The sequence below is a fragment of the Myxocyprinus asiaticus genome, chromosome 9, assembly GCF_019703515.2.
Source record: "Myxocyprinus asiaticus isolate MX2 ecotype Aquarium Trade chromosome 9, UBuf_Myxa_2, whole genome shotgun sequence".
In the NCBI taxonomy this organism is placed as follows: Eukaryota; Metazoa; Chordata; class Actinopteri; order Cypriniformes; family Catostomidae; genus Myxocyprinus; species Myxocyprinus asiaticus.
Window position 1 is genome coordinate 18702954 of NC_059352.1, and position 23460 is coordinate 18726413.

Consider the following 23460-nt stretch of genomic DNA (forward strand, 5'->3'; position numbering starts at 1 on the left):
TGCTGTTTTTGTATTGTTGTGTACTGGAAGCTCCTGTCACCAAGACAAATTCCTTGTATGTGCAAGCATACTTGGCAATAAAGCTCATTCTGATTCTGATAAATCTACTGGATTATTCATGTGAGAGATCTATGTTTACAGTGAGCTTTTCCACCACCTGCTGGACAGTCTAAGTAACTGACTGGCTCTCTGCAGCTAGGCTAGTCATTCCTCACTAATAATTGAAAACCTACATTGGTACTTGCCCATGCAAACCCGCCGCCACAATGCTAGGATGCTCTGGGTTGTTGCCAGGGCGTTGTTATGCAGTTGCTAGGGGGTTTTGGGTGGTTGTCTACTGTCCCAAGTCAAAATAGACAATAGTCAAGTTTCTATGTGTTCACTGTGGTCCATAAATATGGCTTGGGTCCCTCCTTTAACATAAGTCTATAGGATTTTTCCAACCACTTTAGTGTCCACTGAAAGTCTGATAACTTACAAATGTAACAGCACTACACTTCTCAACAAGCTGCATGATTTGAGGTATCATTCATGCCTGTGGCCCAAATGGTGCAGGAAAATTTAAGCACCAAAGTTTAACACTTGAGGTTAGGGGTTTTGAAAAGTAATAGTGAGTGCAATAGTAATAGTGATGCTTGCCTCTGCAAGCACCGCTAATAAAAAGAAGGGTCAAACAGACAGGGCATTGATTAAGACAAACACAGACTAAAGCAGGGCCTCTGGAACTCTGACCTGATATGTAGCCAGGACAGCATTGGCGTGGTACCTCCACCAAACACCCAAACGGTGAAGAACACGATCAGCAGGGTCGTGGTAAACATCATCTGCCGTGCATACGTGGCAGTGTCACGAATCGCCAGTGCAAATGCCATTGCCCCTCGCAGCCCTGCAGAGCACAAACACACAAACCACACAGTTGCAGTGTTTCCCCTATATGCAGAATTATGCATTCCCTATAAGTATTCCCTATATGTAGAATTCAAAATTTCACATGGTTAATTTACATTCTTGACGCAACGTAACGCTCGCTAGCCTTAGACAGCTGCACGCTTTCTACACTGTGCGCAGTAGTGATGTTTGGTTTGTGAACGAATCTGGCTTTTTGAACGAATCATTCTTGTTCACCGCCATATACTGACTCATATTTCTCATTCGCTGATGTCTCTCCCTTTCAAAGCCCATGAGCTCTAGTTTGAAGCATAAGATTGATTTGGTGCTTTTCATGCCTGACTATAGCGTGAGCCAACAGCATTTGAGTGCAGGCTGTGAAGGAGCATATCATTGGGCTGACACACTGAACAAATACACCCATTCACTGAATGAGCGTAGATGAGGATCTGTTGATCGACTAAGGGAGAGGAGGAGGTACTTCCTTCATTTTCTTCAGTAATCTCATTCAACAAGGAGAGAAAGTGGTTGGATGAATTATGAGTAAAATTGACTGATGACATTACAATGACATCAGGACGTAATTGAGTCACTTATAATTTTTAGGTTAATACTTTCTTTTTGTATAGTCAAGCACAGCAGTTCACAAAATGATAGCTCTGCTTTGTTATCAGTTGTAGGGAAAACACTTATGATGCTTAAACGCTCTGAGGGACAGACTTACCGTCTCTTCAATGGCATGCATGGTATAAATCTGTAAAAAGCTCCAATATCCCATCTGATTTTCCACAACTCATGTTGTTTGGAGTTTTTTGAAAATATATTTTTCCAATGTTTTGTCTGCGGAACGATCCAAAAACACTTTAAACTGCAGTACAGCCCATTGAAGAGACTGTACGTCTATCCCTCACAGCCTCGTTGTCATTCTTGTCAAAAATTTAATATGCCACTGCTGTGAATAAGGTCTAGCATGTGCTGAATAACATTTATAAATTTTTTCTTGGCAGATACCTTTACCAAATACTTTAACAGGTAGTTAAAGGGCAGTTCATTTAAAAATGAAATTTCTGTCATCACTGGTCACCCTCAAGTCTGTATGAATTTCTCTCTGCCATGGAACAAAAAAGGAGATGTTAAGCAAAACGTTTAGTCTCAGTCACCATTCACTGTCATTGCATCTTGTTTTTCATTCAGTGTAAGTGAATGGTGACTGAAACTCCCTAATATCTCCTTCTGATATCCACTGAAATAGTCATACAGGTTTGCAACAGCATGAAGTGATGACAATTTTAATTTTTGTGTGAAATATCTCAAGTAAAAGTCCAAACTCGTAAGTTACCTTAAAAATGCCCGTTTAAAGTTGACAATTATGTATTGAAAATGTTAACTTATTAAATTATGAAAGAGAACTGTGCTGTATAATTAGTTATGATGTATATTGAAAACAGATTGTATACTAAATATTATAGATAATATATTTTCATATTATGTATATTATTAATATTATAATTTTATATAATTATATTATTATTGTTTTGTATATTATTTAAAAAAAATAATTAATTGACTGATTCAGATGGCAGAGAAAATACCTGTATATGTCAGATCTAGAGAGATGGGGATAAGAGATATAACAGGTGTAACTCTGCAGCTGAGTAGTTCTGTTAGCTTTACAATTATTGTCAAAGATAATGTAAAATAAGGAAGCACCAAGATTTGCAAGGCATCAAAAGACGCTCCAACCTAGCGCGCTTGCAAATTGTCACGTTGACAGCTTTTTCGATTATAAACAGGAGCAATAGTGTTAGTGCATCACTCGCTTATAGAGACGCAAAATAACGCATTTCTGATTAACAGGTTTATACATGTGTAACATCGTAAGTTCAGTAAAAATGCACTTCCCTGCACGTGCTCACACTAAACTCAAGCGTCGGCTTCTAAATGACAGATGGAGAGAGAGAGATATGATTTTGACTCACGCACATTCTGCTGTTTTAAGCGTCTCCTCTATTCACACCCTAAAATTTAAGACCTCAGCAAATGAAATTTAAGACTTCTTGTAATTTAAGATATTTAAGACTTTTTATGGCCTTAAATTTTAAAAAGTAAATTTCAGACTTTTTAAGGACCCGCGGAAACCCTGTGTGGTCATCTTACCTGCGAACATCATCATATGCTGAAAGTTTCCACTGATTTTGTGTCTTCGGCCCAAGTTAATCAAGAAGGAGAGAGGGTAGATGTTTAAGGCCCGGCCGATAAAGATGGCAATCTGGTAGTCAGGATGTGGTGAAGGGAGAATATTCTACTCATGAATTACAGTCAATTTAAGCTTTGAAGTAAATTATGACATGTATAGTTTGTTTTACATTTAAAGAATAGTTTGCCAGAAATGATAGAATCATTCAATCATTTAATCGTTCTTTGAACTGGATTAACCAATTAATAAAAAATAAAAAAAATCAGACTTAAATTAATTGGACATCGCAACTTCTCTTATGAATGTGCCAAGGATGTCAAGATATTCATTGAATAATGACTTAAATTTCAATCCACTTTTATGGTGTTTTTAGGTCCTTTTTGAGGCTTGAAGGCTCAAGTCCCCATTCATTGTAATTGCAAGAAAATAACGACCAGTACATTATTCAAAATGTTTTCTTTTGGGTTCCAAAGAAGAAAGGAAGTAATATTGGTTTGTAACAGCATGAGGGTGAGTAAATAATGTGAGAATTTAAATATTGGGGTGCTATATCTTTTAAGTGGGCAGTTTAAGGTTTTAAATTACAGTAAACCCTGATGATTAAATATGTAAACTGGCAAAAAGTGCAGATCCAAGTTCGGAAACAAACATCTGCATTGTTGTTTTTCTCAGACACTCTCACTTGTGCTTTTTCTGAGAAACAATTATGATCCTCTTAAACCTGAACAAAATGCCTCCTAATGGTCAGTATGACATAAATCAGGAAGGTGATAAAAGCCGTATTGCAGATGTGCTTGTGCCTTGAAAGTGCTTTGGTTAGCCTTTTTTTCCTCCACAAGTACATGACCTGTAATGCGCTGTTAAACTCTCAGAAGAAAATGCTGCACTGCTGATTAAGCAGACAGACTATTGAGCCGAACTCGGTGCAGTCACTGATGTAAATGCTGAGGGTGAACAAGAGAAAGCCACCACTGCGATCATACAAAGAGATTCAATTACATTTCAAAAGCTTCATTTAATATACATTAGCGCCTACTCTTGTTTAAAAAAAAAAAAAAAAACAGCCTCTGAAACTTTCATTTCAAATGCAGAATGAGGATACAAAGGCTCCAATTATGAAAATGGGGCTGAAGACATGATTCTGGAAGGTGAAGAGAGCCAGTCCCATGTACGAGAAGATGAAATTCTCAGCCAGGAAGTGCAGCACCTCAAAAAGCTGCAAATATGAGCAAAGAAACATGCCACATATCATGCCTTCTGCAATTTACAACAGCATACATATGGCATAGACAGCTGAAATAACATTCACAAGCAAAATGGCAGGTTTGGGGTGGCAGGACTATGCAGTCCCCCACCCCTCAAAAAACATCCTTGCCTCTTTTTTCCCCCCATACCTTTTTCATTTTCACACAGTTTTCATCTTCGTACAGTTTGTAGTTTTCAACTGTACTCTTAAGAGTTTTGATTGCCCTTGTTGAATGATCTTGGTCCATTTTAAAATCACAGTGAACTCCTACACTTACAAAAAGTACTGTGTCGTAAAAAGGTACTGAATGATGACAATGTTCACATACTATAGTACTTCCATTCTACTCCAATGCACTTCAAAGAATACCATGGTACATGCCCAAAAAACATTCAAATCCACTTTTCTGAACAGTAAGAAAAGCTTGTACCTGTTTACAGCGTTTGGTTGACTCCTCTGAGAGATTGTTGTAAGTATAGTGAGCCTGTGTGATTCCACAAAACAGCACAGCAACAACACCTGTAACAGTAATAGAAACCAGCATCAGTAGAAATATATACACATTTAATCCATGTAGAGAATGGGATGAAGTTTCTATACAAGCTGGAAGTTTACCACAATCAAGCACAGCTAAATGACAAGTAACTAGATATATCGGTTATTGATTGGCATGTTATTTTATCGATATATTTTTGAGGCATCAATATATTAACATTAGCCGGTATTTAAATTAGAAGCCTGTGATGGCTAGAGTAAATAATCTTTGTGCTTTGATAATGATTTGGGTCGAATTTAAGGGAAAACTATGCAAGCTGAGCTCTGTGGGGTTGAAGAGTTTTGAGCAGCCTCCGGAGACGGCGAGCGGCAGTGTTTTTAACCACCGTAGAAAATAATTGTTTTGATCGCGCCATGTCATCAGTCAGACGCGTCTAGTGTGCGACCATAGGAAAGTAGGGTAGAGAATAGGGGAACGGGTTGATTCAAACTTGTGTCCCCATGAGCACTGCCCACTCTGCCATGACTCCAATTTATGGTTATTTATCAGATGGTTTTTATGCAACAAAATAAAAACTGTTCTGCTGTCAGACACATTTTCATCCCTAGTATGAAAAGGTCAAGAGGAATGCATGGTGTCAATATAAAGTCTTGCTTGTGATAAATATTTACAGTGAATATCCAGTCTCAGTGTGGATAGACCTTAAAGGGTTAATTCACCCAAAACAGAAAATCTGTCATTTACTCCCTCTCATGTTGTTCCCAACCTGTTAGTCTCAGTCACCATTCACTTTCATTAAATATTTTTTTCCATACAATGAAAGTAAATGGTGACGAGGCTATCATTCTACCTAACAACAACTTTTGTGCTCCATAGAAGAAATACATGTCATACAGGTTTGAAACAACATGAGGGTGAGTAAATGATAACAGAATTTTCAAGTTTGGGTGAACTTTCTCTTTAACGGCACACAGTAAACCCAATGGGGTAAAGAGCATACGGTACATCAAACTCACACTGGATGGTGCACAGCAATACCCCAGTTCCTGAATCACCCCTTCCAGGGTTTAAACAAAGGACCTTTTGGTAAACAACTCAGATGTTTATCCACTATTCTTTCGCTAACTTACACAAAAACACTCACCTGTGAATCCACAAGCTTCAGCTAGTAGGAAGGTACTCCAGGACATGAGGAAGAACAGAGCAGTCTCCAGCAGAGGGAAACAGTGCAGCTTGGTGAATTTTGTCACGTGACTAGAGTTAAGACTTTAATCCACATATCTAAAAACCTCATGAGACAATCTAAGAAAATAATGTTATAATTTCATTAATTTTGCAATGCAATGAACAATCTACACACCTCATTTACATTAAATCGACATATATTCAGCCTGATTGTAAACATCCAAAAGGATATGAGGGCAGTGACTACTCCAGTGACTGCACCCATAGCAAAGGAGCCACTGAAGATGCCAAGGAAGATTCCCACTGATTTGAAGAAGGCAGAGGCATCGAATGTGTGCATGTTGGCTCCTGTAGGCTGATATGCCACAATCGACCTAAAATCAACACAAAACAAATCAATTGAGTATGTTCTAGGGCCAATGCATTCAATAAAAAATTTGATTGATTCAGAATACACTTTAACATTGCATTCATTTCAGTGAATTAGGAAAATAATATAATAAATAATAAACATTTAATATAGTTTAAGACATAATGCTATGATGTTTTGACTACAGTAAATGGGAAATCAGAAACAGAAAGATCATTCTGTCCACAAGGGGGAGTCACAATTCCATTTCAGGTTATTTTCTGGAAAGGCTTTAGTGTTGCAGTGTCATTTGTTTTATACTACACTACAGTGAGAAATTTCCCCAACATACACACTGAGCTGGCAGCCTGGAAAACCCCACCAGCTTCTGCAGAAAAACGTGTGATTTTACTCCTTTTTTCAAGCGACAAGAAGGGGAACAAGAAAGTGATACTGTGTGGGAAAAAAAACAAAAAAAAACAACAAAAAAAACACTTACGATGAGAGGACAAAAGAGACTGCATCGTTCATGACGCTCTCTCCAAACAGCAGTGCATAGAGATCACCATCAGCATGGAGCTCATTAAAGATTGCAAGTACAGTGACTAAAATCATCCACAAACAACACACAAAGGCAAAAAAACCACAACAATGTATTAAAGGGATAGTAAAAAAAAAAAAAAAAAAAAAAAAAAAAGGTCACATACCCAAATGTTGTTCCAAAACCATTTGACTTTCTTTTTTCCTTGGAACACAAAAGAAGATGTTAGGCTGAATGTTAGCCTCAGTCACTATTCATTTTCATTGCATCTTTTTTTCATACAATGAAAGTGGAAAGGGACTAGGGGTGGCACAACTACTGATTTTTGATAGCCGACCAGTCAAGCCCATTAGTCGAGTCAAATTTGACTAGTCATGAAATCATTCCACCCCAAACCACTGCACACCCGACCCCGTAACGTAGCTATAAGTTAACATGGGTGTCTGAACATATTTAACAGCCTGGATTACCTGTAGCTGCAGGAGATTCCCTGTCCTCTTCAGGCACTTGTTCGTATGGTTTCGGGCAGCCACGGGATCAAGCATGCAGACTACAATGGGAATGCATTCCGCAATGTCAGTGGACTCCAACTTGAAGTGCTTTTCTAAACTCTCGCTGTATCACATTCTTGAAGGCGCGAACAGCATCAAAGTCAGATTTCCCAACACGGACTTTTTGGGGGGGATTTTTACCCTTTTTCACCCAATTTGGAATGCCCAATAGTGATTCGCCTCAATCCGGGTAGCGGAGGACGAATCCCAGCTGCCTCCGCATCTGAGACCGCCAACCCGCGTGTCTTATTACGTGGCTTGTTGAGCGCGTTGCCATGGAGACATAGCGTGTGTGGAGGCTTCACCATCCACCGCGGAATCCACGCTCAACTCACCACGAGCCCCACAGAGAACGAACCACATTATAGCGACCACGAGGATGTTACCCCATGTGACTCTACCCTCCCTAGCAACCGGGCCAATTTGGTTGCTTAGGAGACCTGGCTGGAGCCACTCAGCACGCCCTGGGATTTGAACTAGTGAACTCCAGGGGTGGTAGCCAGCGTCTTTTACCACTGAGCTACCCAGGCCCCCCGGTCATCAGACTCTTAACTTACAGTGCTTTTCTAACTGTCACCGAATCTCATTCTTGAAGGCGCAAACAGCATCCAAGTTGAAGTATAGCTCTCTGCGGAACAATAATGGACGTTTCCCAATCTGTGAGCATTTTCATACCGGTGATGGCCATTTTTCAACTATCCAATGAAAGTAGGGAATCTCATTTGCTGGGCTTTTATCTAAATGTTTAGCGCATTCCTTTTTTTTTCTCCCCTTTTCTCCCCAATTTGGAATTCCCAATGCGCTCTAAGTTCTCGTGGTGGTGTAGTAACTAGCCTCATTCCGTGCATCTTATCACGTGGCTTGTTGAGCGTGTTACCGTAGAGACATAGCGCGTGTGGAGGCTTCACGCAATTCTCTACGGCCTCCACGCACAACTCACCACGCGCCCCACTGAGAGCAAGAACCACATTATAGCGACCACAAGGAGGTTACCCCATGTGACTCTACCCTCCCTAGCAACCAGGCCAATTTGGTTGCTTAGGAGACCTGGCTGGAGTCACTCAGCACGCCCTGGATTCGAACTTGCGACTTCAGGGGTGGTAGTCAGCATCTTTACTCGCTGAGCTACCCAGGCCCCCCTTTTTTAAGTACATTTCTAAAAATTTGACTAAAGAAAACACAAATAATTTCCATCCACTATGTCATGCGCATTCTCTTAAGGGAGCCTGCCTGGTCTTGATGGAGCAGCTGAATGACCTCCTTACTTCAGGGAGAGTTTTATTTGCAGGATTAGAGCAATTGTACCTCTTTTTATTAAATGCTGCCAGGATACGCCACAGAATAAGTGTAAAAGCTAATAATTAGGGGTGAAATGGATGCGATGCCCACAAGCCACCACCCTCCACATACATGGGAGCGCCGATGCTCAAAACTGTTCTGGCAGCACGGATTGTGAGGACCCACTTTAAAGACCAGCTGTGGGTTAAACATTTCTGATGGCTATACACGAAAAATTGTGTGCCAAGCTCGGACCTTTCTTTGGGCCATTCACATCAAGCTATCACACACTCAAAACATGTGCACTAATGGTCAAAACATGTCCTCGTTTTGCGAATAAATTGTTTCCATCACCTTAATGCGCATTTTAACTAATGCAAAACTGTAGAAATCCACTTCCTCCTAACGCATTACATTTTAAGCTAATTTTGAGAGTTTATTCGCAAATCAAGCATTTCCATTTAGGATTTCTTTTGCGCAATTTCAAACTGCGCATAAAAATTGTTGGATGGAAACCCAGCTAATGTAGTGTGCATGTGCAATACACATACAGTGCGTAAGACTGTTGTTGAAACATTGATGCATCGCATTGTTGAGCGGAGCGCACACAGTAAATAAACTTCTGAAGTGCATTCTGTGTGTGTCTTTTAATGTTAGTTGTAGTCGACTAGTCTGTGTAACCCTTAAAAGGGACTGAGGCTAACTTTCTGCCTAACATCCCCTTTTAGGTTTCACATAAGATAGAAAGTCATATCAGTTTGGAACACACTGAGGGTGATTAAAAGACAGAATTTTCCTGTTAGGGTGAGCTCTCTCTTTAACATACTAAATGTTAATGCTCCCGAGTCTTTTCTGATCCACTTTGTAGCCAGTTTGATAAAAGAATAAAAATGCTTCAGTTGTAGTTCATATAAGAGTTCCTAAATTTCAACACTTCACAATAGCAGCATGTTAAAAAGTGACAAAGAGACAAAAGAGGAACAGGGAGATGATATACCTGGATCTGTGGCAGATATGATGGCACCAAAGAAGAGGCAGTCTGTGTAGTAAAACTTGTCAGTGAGTTGACCCAAAACCTGCATCAGTTTTACCACTCCATACATGAGGTTTCTTAAAATACAAAACAAAACCAAAAAGAAGCTTTGTGTTGTGGGTGCAAAACCCTAGGTTACGTATAATGTGCACAGTATGCAATGCAATGTGTTCAACTTGACCATCTATTTACCATGTGGTATAATGCTTCCATTCATTCCAATCAAGACATGAGTGACATAAATAGGCCATCTCTGAGCCTCTGACTGCTTATGACCAATCCTTCTGGTTCTATTTCTCCCTCAGAATATGGGTACATGAGGACACTTCTCACTTTTGCTGGAACCCCCTGGACTTTCCCAAACTACCTGAACAGTTAGCTATTTTAGCAAATTAAAGCTTTTCTGAGGCATGTCACGGCTCATCCCACTGTCTTTGAACACAATTCCATGGTTGATAGAAATATCCTCAATCACTGTCACTTACCCAATAACAAAACAGGAAATGGCAGTGCCCAGGAAAGCATATGTTATGATGGATCCTAGGTTTCTGAAGAAATGTCTCTGGAGGAGGAGGGAAGAGCATGTTATTACTAAACATCACCTCACCAGTTAGATTAATAAAACTTTATTTCATTTTCAGTTTAGTTCCAACAGGTAGTGATTACTAGCAGTATTATTCAGTAATGTTTTCTTAAAGGGTCTCAGAAGCAACAATATTGAACCAGGAAGTTGTATGATATAGATTACAGTGTCACATGAGAATAGAAACTAGCATAGAAATGTTAGGAGAGTAGGGACTTTACTATAGTCTTCATCTTGTCACTTGGCCTGACAAATGCTACCATTCTGATTGCTCTATTATTCTTTCCTTGAGGTTGTTTAAAGAGCAAGATTCAGAGATTTTTCCTGTGTGAGTATCAGTCACAGGGTGTTGAGTCACTCTGTTGCTAAAAAAACTCAGCAACTACATGATAATTTGACAGGGTGTAAAACTTATTTCCTGTCAAAGGGTTTCTTCATTTGCTGAATTTGCTGAACTACATTGTTCTTTAAGGCTGTGCAATGAATAGACTGGAATTGATAGTACTCACTGAGATTGCAAAATGAAAAACAAATCACTATGTTCAATGCAATAACTTTACAACCCAAAATGAACTGCAGTAAACCAAGATCTAAAATCTAAAGAGCTGAATGTTTTGCAAGCACAAACACCTGTACACCTACTTATTCATGCGATTATCTAATCAGCCAATCGTGTGGCAGCAGTGCAATACATAAAATCATGCAGATACAGGTCAGGAGCTTCAGTTAATGTTCACATCAACCATCAAAATGGGGGGAAAATGTGATCCGAGTGATTTCGAGCATGGCATGATTGTTGGTGCCAGACGGGCTGGTTTGAGTATTTCTGTAACTGCTGATCTCCTGGGATTATCATGCACAACAGTCACTGGTTCAAGCCGAGTTGCTATTCTGCTCACTATAATTGTACAGAGTGGTTATCTGAGTTAACATAGCCTTTCTATCAGCTTGAACCAGTCTGGCCATTCTCCGTTGACCTCTCTCATCAACAAGACATTTCTGTCCACAGAACTGCCGCTCACTGGATGTTTTTTGTTTTTGGCACCATTCTGAGTAAACTCTACAGACATAATCAAACCAGCCTGCCTGGCACCAACAATCATGCCACGCTCGATCAAATAAAAACCAAAAAAAAAAAACAGATCAAATTTTTCCCCTTTCTGATGGTTTGTGTGAACGTTAACTGAAGCTCCTGACCCGTATCTGCATGATTTTATCAATTGCACTGCTGCCACACTATTGGCTGATTAGATAAATTGCATTAATAAGTGTACAGGTGTTTCTAATAAAGTGGTCGGTGAGTATGTATGAAAGTTGTCTGGCAAGCAAACCATCAATCATTCAATCATTCAGGGGCGCTGTATCATGGCTGACCCTGCACTCTGACCCCAGCCTAGCTGGGATATGTGAAAAAGAAGAATTTCACTGTATATGTGCAAATGTATAATGTGTGATAAATAAAGAAAATTATAATTATAATTAAATTATAATTTAGCTGACTTTTGACCTACAGTATATATAATAGTATTAAAGATGTCTCTGTATCAGAAGTCACTTTTTTTTTTTTTTAATAAAAACCAAACATTATCACATCTTTTGTAAGTGCTCAGCCTCAGACATGTATAATCTGTTATGGAGACCAACTTTCCAGCACTAAAACATTTAGTTAGCATCTGACCAGCCATACATACACACATTCTCACATATCTTAAATGTATGGATGTACAGATTCATTAAAAAAAATAAATAAATAAATAAAAAATAAAAAAACACAGCTTAGTATTTTGGGTGTATTCTAGGGATGCACCGATACAAATGTGTGTGCCAATACTGATATCCAATTATTTAAACAACATCCGTCGATTTTGATTACGATAGTTTTGTGGTTCTGCTTTTTTATATTACCTTGTTTGAAATCACTAATCACTAATAATAATTAAATCACACAACTTCGGAAGGAATTTAAATATTAACTTTATTCTGTCTTTCTACATGGATTCCCATGTTTAAGAGTAGAGGTCTGCAACCCGACCCAGGCCTGACGGGACCAGAGAACCCATCAGGTTTAGGATCGGGTTTGGGTCAGTTTTACAAGTAGGACTTCGGGTTTGTAATTAATTAAACTAAACAGGCCTACCGAACTTGTTTTGCACATGTACTCTCACTCACAGACACGAGCGAACGGATGAGATAGGGGCTGTTCACACCAAACATGTTTTTTTTTGTGTGTGTCTGCTCTTTTTTTTCCCCATTGTTTTCCTATGTAAACACATGCTGGATAAAAACTGTATATGTTTACCGTTACAAAACCGTTACGAATGTTGCCTACAATGCTTACATTAAACACAGCTTACTGCAACAGTACTTGCTATGAGAAAAATTATAAAGAGAGAGCAAGCGATTTTGGGTTTGGGTCAGGTTAGGGCTTCAAATCTGACGGTACCGTTCGGGCTGAGTAGAGTCGGGCCACACTGTCTCGGGTACAGGTCGGGTTTGGGTTTCATTTTAAGGCCAGTACAGACCTCAATTTCAGAGTTCTAAACAAAAACTGAAACAAAAAGCACACTGTTAACTCACATTAACTTTATTTCACATTAACTGAATTGTGAATAGAATCCTGTCAGGTTCATGTTAAATAGGTAAGATTTCTAAAAAAATAAATCTAATCACATTAAATTAATTCTGATGAAGCTTGTACTTTTATTTTTTATCAGAAACAGCTTCCGCTTTAGCTTTAACAAACTCATCATATTCCTTGCGGTGTTGAGTTTAAAGGGGTCATGACACGAGGAATCAAATTTTCCTTAATCTTTTGACATAATTTGGTCATTGTACTATAAAACATACTGTAAGTTTCAGAACTTACAACGTCCTCCTCAATACAAAAAGAGCATTTGTAGAAACCAAGCTGCAAAAATGACTTGTTCTCTACTTGTTCCACATTGTGATGTCGCACTGTGGTAGATATTTGCATCTGACCGCCTCTAAAACAACACATCAACACCTATTTTACCGTATCACTTTCATAGCCCATAGCGACATCAAGTAGAGAGAGCAGGTCAGTCAGTAGCAGAGAGCCAATCATAACAGTGGGCATTTACTGTCAAGTATTAAAGGGTTAGTTCACCCAGAAATGAAAATTCTCTCATCATTTACTCACCCTCATGCCATCCCAGGTGTGTATGACTTTCTTTCTTTCTTTCTTTCTTTCTTTCAGAACACATTTGAATAAAAATAGATATAATGTTTTAGCTCAGTAGGTCCTTAAAAAGCAAGTGGATGGTGATACAATCTTTGAAGCTCAAACAGTCAGCATAAACGTCATCCATACGAATCCACTGGTTAAATTAATGTCTTCTAAAGCGCAATGATTGCTTTTGGTGTGAAAAAGATCAATAGTACTTTTTAACTATAAATCGTCGTTTCCGATCAGCAGCAGTACACGCAGTATACGTGATGTAATTGTGTTGGCACGTATACACGAGAACAGGCGCAAGTGCGACACACCCAGAGGAGCGGCGCTGTTTACAACCGAGTAGGAAGAATGCTGTACAGAATTTTTGTTGATTTTGGGTTAGATCTGTATTTGTATCTGTATGTTTACTCACAATGGTGCGTGTCTGTGCTCATCCTTGATGTCTCAACCGAAAGAAAAACATGATTATGTCCGAACATGCCAACGCAAATACGTCACACGGCAGACCGTGTGAACTCCGCCCTCTCTTGAATGCATATACTACTGCAGACCGGAAGCGATGATTTATAGTTAAAAAGAAGTACTTAAGTATTGATCTTTTTCACACCAAAAGCAATCATTTCCCTTTAGAAGACATTAATTTAACCAGTGGAATCTATTTGTTCTGTCTGTTCTTTTTGGAGCTTCAAAAGGTCGTATCACCATCCACTTGCATTTTAAGGACCTACTGAGATATTTTTTTCTATTTTCTTCAAATGTGTTCTGCTGAAGAAAGAAAGTAATATACATCTGGGATGGCATTTTTGGTTGAACTATCCCTTTAAAGGAGAAGCAGCAGCAAAAACCGAGTGTTTCTGCCAGAGGGTCAGAATGAGGGTGTAAAATGATAATGTTTTACAAATATATGACTGTTTTTTTGTACAACAAAAAACTTTACTGATATTATAAGTGAACCTCAAGGTACATATTAAAATGATAAAAAGGCATGTCATGACCTCTTTAGGCAAGTAATCAAAAAAGATAAATTGTTAAAAGTTTTAATGGTAGCTAAAACTCATGAAATTCTAGTAGTGTAAAGTTTACAAATTGCTACCCAACATTTTCTTACAAGTATGAGTTGTTGGCTAATTGTTCGACACATTTTACCGGCGCCCTTGATTGACAGGAAATAATCAGCCCGATTATCGGCTGTTTTTAAACAATCAGCTGATATCCGATAGCGCAGAGAACTGCTTTTATGGCATGACACCAATCATTGAAAGATACATCAGTACATCGCTAGCGTATTCCCAACCTTAAAAAAATAGGTCACATTCACAGCTGTCCCAAAAAAAAAAAAAAAAACATGCTCTGTGGTTCTCTACTCTGTAAGCCTCATCAATAAATAAAAAGTTTTACAAAGGGAAGAAACAATGTTGCCTTGTCTTTCTGTCTCACTCACACACACACACACACACACACACACAGCTGGCAGAAACCCATTCCTCTCACTTCCTCAGGGCCTTTCTGCTCACTCCGCACAATGTGAAACTTTACAACAATCTCTGGAATCCAGAGGCACCTGAAACATGCAGATAATGTGTATACATTCTGCAAGTGCTGAAGGTGCAACAGGTAAAATAATAAGTGATACTTGCTAAGGTTAATGAGCAATACTCAAATTGCTCTAGAAGGAACCCTAACCCTAAACATGAAACATTTAATGCATAACATGTGTAAGCACCGTTTGTGCTATGGACATGAATGATACCTCAAATTCTGCAGCTTTTTGAGGAGAGGAGTGCTAATACTTTGCTTAATAATCAGATTTACGATTTCTGCTGGACTGATGATAAAAATGAATTAAATACTCAAGATTTAACAAACAATAAGAACTGCAGACTAGTTGTACTACTTCTGTGTGTAAGTCTTTTTTGTGCCAAAATTGTTTACTGCCAAAGAGCTATGTAAAAGCTCCATAAATAGGGTGAAGTAACACTGTAAGCAGTTGAATAAGAGGTCATGAGGAACAATAAAGCCGAACACTGAAACCAAACTTGGCTTTACAAATAATACACAAAAGGTCAAGGTCTGATTACACACATATGGGTTATGGAATGTTAAATTCAAATTAAAATAATCGAAATTTAATTAATTCAAACAAATATAAAATTTAAAATGTGCCAGTATAACATAAGAACAAGAAAAGTTTCATCATAGCTTTTAGTAACTTTATCATGAGCATGTAGTCTGAATCACACTTCTCTCCTGCGGATAAACTTCCACTGAAGCACAACAGTGAGAGAAAGAGATCAGGTTACACTAGAATCCAGATCATCTCTCACAATTTCATACTGTACATAGATAAAGACAAATGAATATTCTACTAAACAGGCAAAACGAAAGCTAATATCTCATTTAAAATACTGGCAAGTCCCAGCTCATGATTTCAGTTGTACCTTTTTGAGGCTGTATCCAGCATGGAAAATGATGGGAGGTAGCAGAATGTTGAAGAACACCTCTGGGTCAAAGGTCAACTGCAAAAGCACATTTTTTTAAGATTTAATTTAGTAGCTATTAACAAATGAAAGTTCACCAATGTAATATATATATAAATATACACACTGATCAGCCACACCATTAAAAACACCTGCCTAATATTGTGTAGGCCCCCCTCGTGCCGCCAAAACAGCACCAACCCGCACCTCAAAATAGCATTCTGCAATACTTTTTTCTCCCCACAGTTGTACAGAGCAGTTATCTTAGAGTTACTGTAGACATTATCAGTTCGAACCAGTCTGGCCATTCTCTGTTGGCCTCTATCATCAACAAGACATTTCTGTCCACAGAACTGCCGCTCACTGGATGTTTTTTGTTTTTGGCACCATTCTGAGTAAATTCTAGAGAATGTTGTGCGTGAAAATCCCAGGAGATCAGCAGTTACAGAAATACACAAACCAGCCCATCTGGGACCAACAATCGTGCCACGGTCCAAATCACGGAGATCACATTTTTTCCGCATTCTGATGGTTGATGTGAACATTAACTGAAGCTCCTGAGCCATATCAGCATGATTCTATGCACTGCAGCCACACGATTGGTTGATTAGGTAACTGCATGGATAATTGTTGGTGGCAGACGGGCTCAAACCATTCCTGAACAATTTTTGCAGTGTGCATTATCTGAAAGAGGACACTGCCATCAGGGAATACCGTTGCCATGAAGGGGTGCACGTGGTCTGCAACAATCTTTAGGTAGGTGGTACATGTCAAAGTAACAACCACATGAATGCCAGCCTGCCTCCTTCCCATGGTGCATCCTGCTGCCATTTCTTCCCCAGGTAAACGACGCACACACACCCGGCCGTCCACATGATCTAAAAGAAAACGTGATTCATCAGATCAGGACACCTTCTTCCATTGCTCCATGGTCCAATTGTGACGCTCACGTGCCCATTGTAGGTGCTTTCAGCAGTGGATGGGGTCAGCATGGGCACTCTGACTGGTCTGCAGCTACGCAGCCCCAAACGCAGCAAGCTGCGATGCATTGTGTATTCTGACACCTTTCTATCATGGCCAGCATTCATTTTTTCAGCAATTTGTACTACAGTAGCTCTTATGTGGGATCGGGCCAGACGGGCTAGCCTTCGCCCCCCAACGTGCATCAATGAGCCTTGGGCTCCCATGACCCTGTCGCCGGTTCACCGGTTGTCCTTCCTTGGACCACTTTTGGTAGGTACTAACATACCGGAAACACCCCACAAGAACTGCCGTTTTGGAGATGCTCTGACCCAGTCGTCTAGCCATAACAATTTGGCCCTGGTCCAAGTCGCTCAGATCCTTATGCTTGCCAATTTTTTCTGCTTCCAACACATTCAATTCAAGAACTGTCTGTTCACTTGCTGCTTAATATATCCCACCCCATGACAGGTGCTATTGTAACGAGATAATCAATGTTATTCACTTCACCTGTCAGTGGTTTTAATGTTGTGGCTGATCAGTGTATATATATCAGTGAGGTTCACACATAATACACACTAAAACTGAGCAAACATTAACGTTTATAGCTAAACAAATGTTTAAAAAGGGTAAGTTCACCCAGAAATGTTAAATTCTGTCATCATATACTCGCCCTCATGTCATTCCAAACCCGTTTGATTTTCTTCCGTGGAATACAAAATGAGAGTTCTTAAGAATCTCTGAGCTGTTCTTTTCCATACAATGAAAGCATACAGTGAACAGGTGCTATCAATCTCCAAAAAGAACAAAAAAATACCATAAAAGTAGTCCATATTAGTGGTCAACTGATATATCACTGAGGCCGATAAATCAGACGATATTCTGAGAATTTTAATTATCATGTTTGGCCTATTTTTTTTTTTTCTTAGAATAGTGAGGGTGCTGAGAATCGCCTGCTTGCATGTTAAGTACGGCTGGGCGAAATGTAAAAAATATTTTAGCGACAATTGCCTTAAATAATTGCGATATCCGTTTACATCGTCAAACCACCTGCCGAGGGTCAGTGAATTTCTTTTGCTTTTATTGATTTTGCTTTAAAAATGTAATTCATTTGTTGAAACACAAACTTTAAAAGACATTTCTAAATTCAAATTGCACTTTAAACTAACCTAATAAAGAATTAAAATAACGATGAGATCATAAAATCGTATTTAATCACCACCGCAAATCCAAACATTTACCGTCTCCAACGACTCCATTTGCCATCATGTAAGCATCCGTCAACAACACCAGATGGAAAATTACTAATAGCCTACAGATTAAGAACTGAAGACAATTATAAACGTAAAGACAATGATAATCAAAATAAATAAGCCTAATAAATTCCCTTGTGTTCCCAAAATAATCCTGCCAAATGTGTTCTTATCGAATGTGTGTTTGTATTGCATTTTGGCTGCCAAAAGAAAAGAAAATAATACTCAACTTTAGATTCAAGGTGAACGTGTCTTTTTTTAACTTTATGATTTAATCACTTTCGTCTTTGTTTCTTTAATACAAAGATATATATTACTGAACCTGCAGAGTTGTGTTCACAATGCATGCCAACCGCATGGAAATAAAGTGAACTAAAGTCACAGCACCTCCTGAGATGATCAGAGATCATTTACAGCATTCTCATAGACGACAGTTGTCTAGCAAACAGTTTTCAGATGAATGAAACAGAGAAAAAAAAAAAAGAGGAGTGAAAACTCTTTACATGCGCTTGTTCCACAAGACACGAGACCTGTTTCAGCTCGCACTGCACACCCCTGAACAAACAGCAAATCAGACAAAAGCAGTAGCTATGTTTCAATCTAAGTTGCAAATTTAATTTATGCGAAAAATCTGAATATCGCAAAAACAATGTGCAGATAAAGCCGCGTTTCCATCCCTTGCGTTCAAAAGAACAAAACTGTCACTTCCGGGGAAATTGTAGCAACTGTGTGACTCTTATTAATAAAACACTCGCGGTTTAGGATGCACAGACAAAACACTTTAACCATTTCATGACTGGAAATTACAGCGTGTCACACAGTTCTGGAAGCACTATGTGTATGTGCGTTCCTCCATCATGACTTAGCAGTGCAGATCTTTAAGATATTCTTTAAAAGTATCAATAAACCTGCTCTTTGTGAAAAAGTGCAAGTTTGTGTTTAACTTATTGTGTTTAAAAGTCTGCAAATATGTGGATATCTTGTTTAAACAGATGTAATAAACAAACCTCACAGAACTTTAGGAAATCCAACATCCTGTGAAGCATTCATACAGTATTTCTTCCTCTAAAGCACATTTTCTATCAGCCTCTCCTCAGCATTTCCCTGTAACTTTTAACTTTCTTGTCTAATGATAAAAATCATATAATGATATCATACTTCTATCATATACCATCTGTAAAAAGGCGAATGTCTCATTTAAACAGATGGAATTCACGAAACTCATGGAAATCCAACTATTTCTTCCCTTCGAGCGCTCTTCTAATAACTTCCTCTGTAAGCATATCCTATCAGCCAGAATCAAAACTTCAGGATCAGGATCAAAAGTTCCTCTAATTCACAAATCATGATGATCAGTTCGTGACAATCCAAGCAGGTGATTCAGCCCATTTAAACTGTCTGGAGATTGCAACTCGCGCTGGATCCGCACGAGCACTTGAGTGCAACCTTAAAGGAAAGCGCTTCACATGCGCTATGAGTAAATGTCATATTCATTATGTACTGTATGTACAATGGGTTTGATTCGGCCTTTTGTGAGAAAATGCGATTACTAATGCGCACATGCCATCCATTGTTGCTTGACTACTGGGTGTACTGTTATATCCTTCTTCCTAATATATTAGTTTCTTCATGTGCAAATAACTCACAAAAATTTTATGAATAAACAGAAATCAAAAGAAACTGCGATCTACCATTTAAAATACAATCTTATTTTTTAAAGATTCTATTTTTCCAAAGTTACAATTTTGTGTAAAATGTAGTAAATATAGTTTATTTATTTTTTAGCAATTTTATGTTTATGTTATACTATATTAAATTGTGCGATATATCGGCATTGTATCAGCCTATTGGCCACCCTCTCTGGATATCAGCATTGGCCAATAAAAAACCCATATCAGATGACCACTAGTGAACAGGTGCAATCAAGTTCCAAAAAGAACAAAAAAGCATCATAAAAGTAGTCCATATGCCTCCTCCTTTGTCTTCTGAAGCCATGCAATAGCTTTGTGTGCAATACACCAAAACTTCAGTTGTTATTCACTGAAAATCTTGCCCTCCACTGCAGCTCTCAAATCTCATTTTCAAACTTTTTGCACGAATGAGAATGCCCTTTTTGGAGCTTAATGACCATAGGTCACAATATGCTTTCATTTTATGAAAAAAAGCAGCTCAGAGGCTCTTCAAAATATATCATCTGGAGTTACACAGCAAAAAAGGCAGTCATTCAAGTTTGGAATGAAATTAGCTTGAGTAAATGATGAAACAAATTTTTGGGGGAACCATTTCTTTAAGGAACGACTGGACCCTCTTTTTTGAATTGCAAAAAGTGCACCAAGAATAACGTTTCTGAAAGGCACATGAATTAAACCTCAAAAAGAAAAAAAATTACCTATGACTAACCTCTTCTACAGGTTTAGCAGTGATAAACCTGAGTGTATTGTTGCTGACGTACCTTGCGCAGCATGTCGTTCTGTTCTACATTGTGGATCTCTCTGGAGTTGATCTCCCCCTTGAGCGTGTACTCAAAGAACTTTCCACTAACGTTGAGGAGCAGCGTGCTGACAGGACCCACCTTCAGAGAGCAGCTCGGAGGAGTTTTATTGTGGTAGCTGGTGGAGGGGATGCCATACCGCAAAATAACACCCACCAACAAACCTGCTCGCAGACAGATAGACAGACAATAAATCATCACTCATACACACATGGCTTTACAGCAATAACAGGGTTACACTTCTGACCAAACACACACAAAAACATAATCCCTTCAACTGAAATCCGGTTTCTTGAAAGTGAAAAGATAAAGGTGTAGCATGTAATTGTTCTGATGTTAAAATATGTCCTCCTTTTCTAGTTTAATGTGAACTGACTATACGCAAGCCATTCGTAGTTTGACTACCCCAAAGGATGTAAACACTGTGGCACTTTCAAATTGCATGAAATTGTTGTAGCACTACAGGTTTGGAAGAGTGTTCGGGAAACCTGTCTGGAAACAGTTTGGTGTGGATGTGGACCTTAAACAATTTTTGCAATTTTTTTTAGTTATGAGCATAAGCCTATGGAGTAAAATCTGTTGGAGGGTATTTCCATACTTGCACATAGTCTTAAGTATCTATAAAAAAAAAAAAAAAAAAAAAAAAAAAAGGGATTCTGTCACAATACAGACCTACTTCGACATGAAACCAAAACAGACCCTAGAGCTGGGCGATCTGATGATATATATTATGGCGTTGATATAAAGCGTCAATTGATACAGATTTTGCTATATCATGTATCTCGTGATATGTTAATACCCATGTGCATGGTGTAGGCATGTCTATCAGTGAGCAGGGCTTCAAGTGAGACTGAGAGAATTGAAGAAACATGGACAGGGTTTTTCCGACATTGATAATTTTTGGCAGCCACCAAAGAAAATTAAATGACATTCATCTTGCGTTCTGCTCTAAATATGCTTATCTGACACCCGCATCTGTGTTTCACGTGAGTGTTGCGCGCAGGCTTCCCCATATTTATGCTCTAGAGACAGGAGAGTGCAAAGCAGGATCACTCGTGCTACTCAATCCGGCTTCTCTCGATATCGCGGTGCAGACCACAAAACATTCTTGACCCATTTGAATTCTAGTGAGAAGTTTTTTCCCTTAAAGTGCTATGGAGGAAGTTAAACATCTTAAGACATTACTGGACATCAAAAGAAAACACTGTGTCATGCACCAAAATAAAGGGTAAGCATCACCCTTAATAAAATTCTGTTCGAATGATGTTTGATATTTGGAAACAATCTGGCCACGCTTGCCTTCAGATATTCTCTTTAGAGATGCCTTAAATCATTAAGGGCCTAATGAAAAAAAAAACATATTTAAAAGCACAGTCCCACCTCAGTATGGTGCTGTATTCATTTACAGTCAGAAGATAACCAGCCCTGTAGAAATAAGGTGTTAATTACATCAGGTTAAACAAAAACCATTCCAGATGCTTACATGATCAAAAATAACTTGTGTATTCAATGTATACATGAAATGCAACTACATAACTACATAAAATATTAATTAATTGTAATTATGTAATAAACCATACAAATAGACCATGTATGTCAGCCACCAGGGAAGACCCTTTTTGACCAAGGAAAAACCATGATGGAGAAAGTCTCCACAGAAAAGGATAACTCCCAAACAAGTCAAGAATATGAAGAGGAGCTCATTATTAAAATAGGTGGGACATCTGTGGTGTGGGTTCACAAATGCGACACAGAGAGGGACACGTGACGCCATGCAAGAAGCAGACGTGCGAGCGACTAGCTCTGCGCACTTTGCTAGTTTACTTTTATTTTCATGTTATAATCCGGTGAGATTCGATACACCCGGTTACATACTTGCTCTTTGAGGTAAACATGGCAAAGAAGTCCAAATCCTCAGACTCCGGAGACATTAAAAGACACTTACGTGTTCAAGCTGACATTCTCAAACAGGCCGTGAGCCGGGGACTCGATTTGGAAAGCGCGTCGGGAGAAGAAATTCAGCGTCAACTGTCCAAAATCTCGGTGATGCTGACGAAGGTTGTTCCTGACTTGGAGGATCTTGCTGTAATATGTCGATCGATTACGGCGATGGAAACAAAATTCTCTGAGTTGGTCACAAGAGCGACAGATGTTGAGAAACGGATCGATTATCTGGAGTCATCAGAAAGGGAATTATCCGCTAATCTGCCCGCATCCAAAACAGACTTGGAACACATTTTGGAAAAACTGGAATATCTCGAAAATATGGGCAGAAGGAATAACATAAGGATTGTTGGAATTCCTGAGCATGAAGAGGGCAGAGATATGGTGAAATTCTGGAAGAGCTCTCCCAGAGTCTGCTGGACATAACAGGCCATAAACTGGAAATCGAGCGAGCTCACAGAGTCCCTGCTCGCAGATCTGCTGAGGGAGACAGGCCCCGATCAATTCTGGCCAAGTTTCTGAGATCATCTGATAAAGATCTCGTGTTGTGCCAGGCGAGGAGCAAAGGAAATTTTTCTTGGAAGAATCACAATATTTTCTTGTTCCCGGACTTTGCAAATTCGACAAGAGAGAAATACGATCAGTTCAAGGAACGTAAGAAACTCTTACATCAACAGAAGATCGCTTTTGCAATGATGTTTCCAGCCAAACTGAGAATAGACACCAAGGACGGCAGCAAAGTATTTACATGTCCCAAACTGGCACTCTCCTTCATAAATACATTGGAGTGAG

General features: G+C 39.0%; 1 protein-coding gene across 6 annotated transcripts in view; it reads right to left on the reverse strand.

Annotated features, from left to right (window-relative positions):
* The window catches only part of LOC127445706 (sodium/hydrogen exchanger 7-like), a 64129-nt gene that overhangs the window by 31890 nt on the left and 8779 nt on the right, over window positions 1-23460 (reverse strand). For all 6 annotated transcript variants that reach the window (XR_007898038.1, XM_051705932.1, XM_051705931.1 and 3 more), the window contains exons 2-12: window positions 20686-20888; window positions 15982-16059; window positions 10250-10326; window positions 9729-9841; window positions 6861-6966; window positions 6245-6386; window positions 5972-6077; window positions 4762-4850; window positions 4188-4301; window positions 3046-3157; window positions 733-886 (exon numbers count right to left, since the gene is read on the reverse strand). Coding sequence is in view for 5 of the 6 variants with exons in the window: in XM_051705932.1 (XP_051561892.1) it covers window positions 733-886; window positions 3046-3157; window positions 4188-4301; window positions 4762-4850; window positions 5972-6077; window positions 6245-6386; window positions 6861-6966; window positions 9729-9841; window positions 10250-10326; window positions 15982-16059; window positions 20686-20888 (1294 nt within the window). In the remaining variant the exon portion in view is untranslated. The remainder of the gene's footprint in view (window positions 1-732; window positions 887-3045; window positions 3158-4187; window positions 4302-4761; window positions 4851-5971; window positions 6078-6244; window positions 6387-6860; window positions 6967-9728; window positions 9842-10249; window positions 10327-15981; window positions 16060-20685; window positions 20889-23460) is intronic.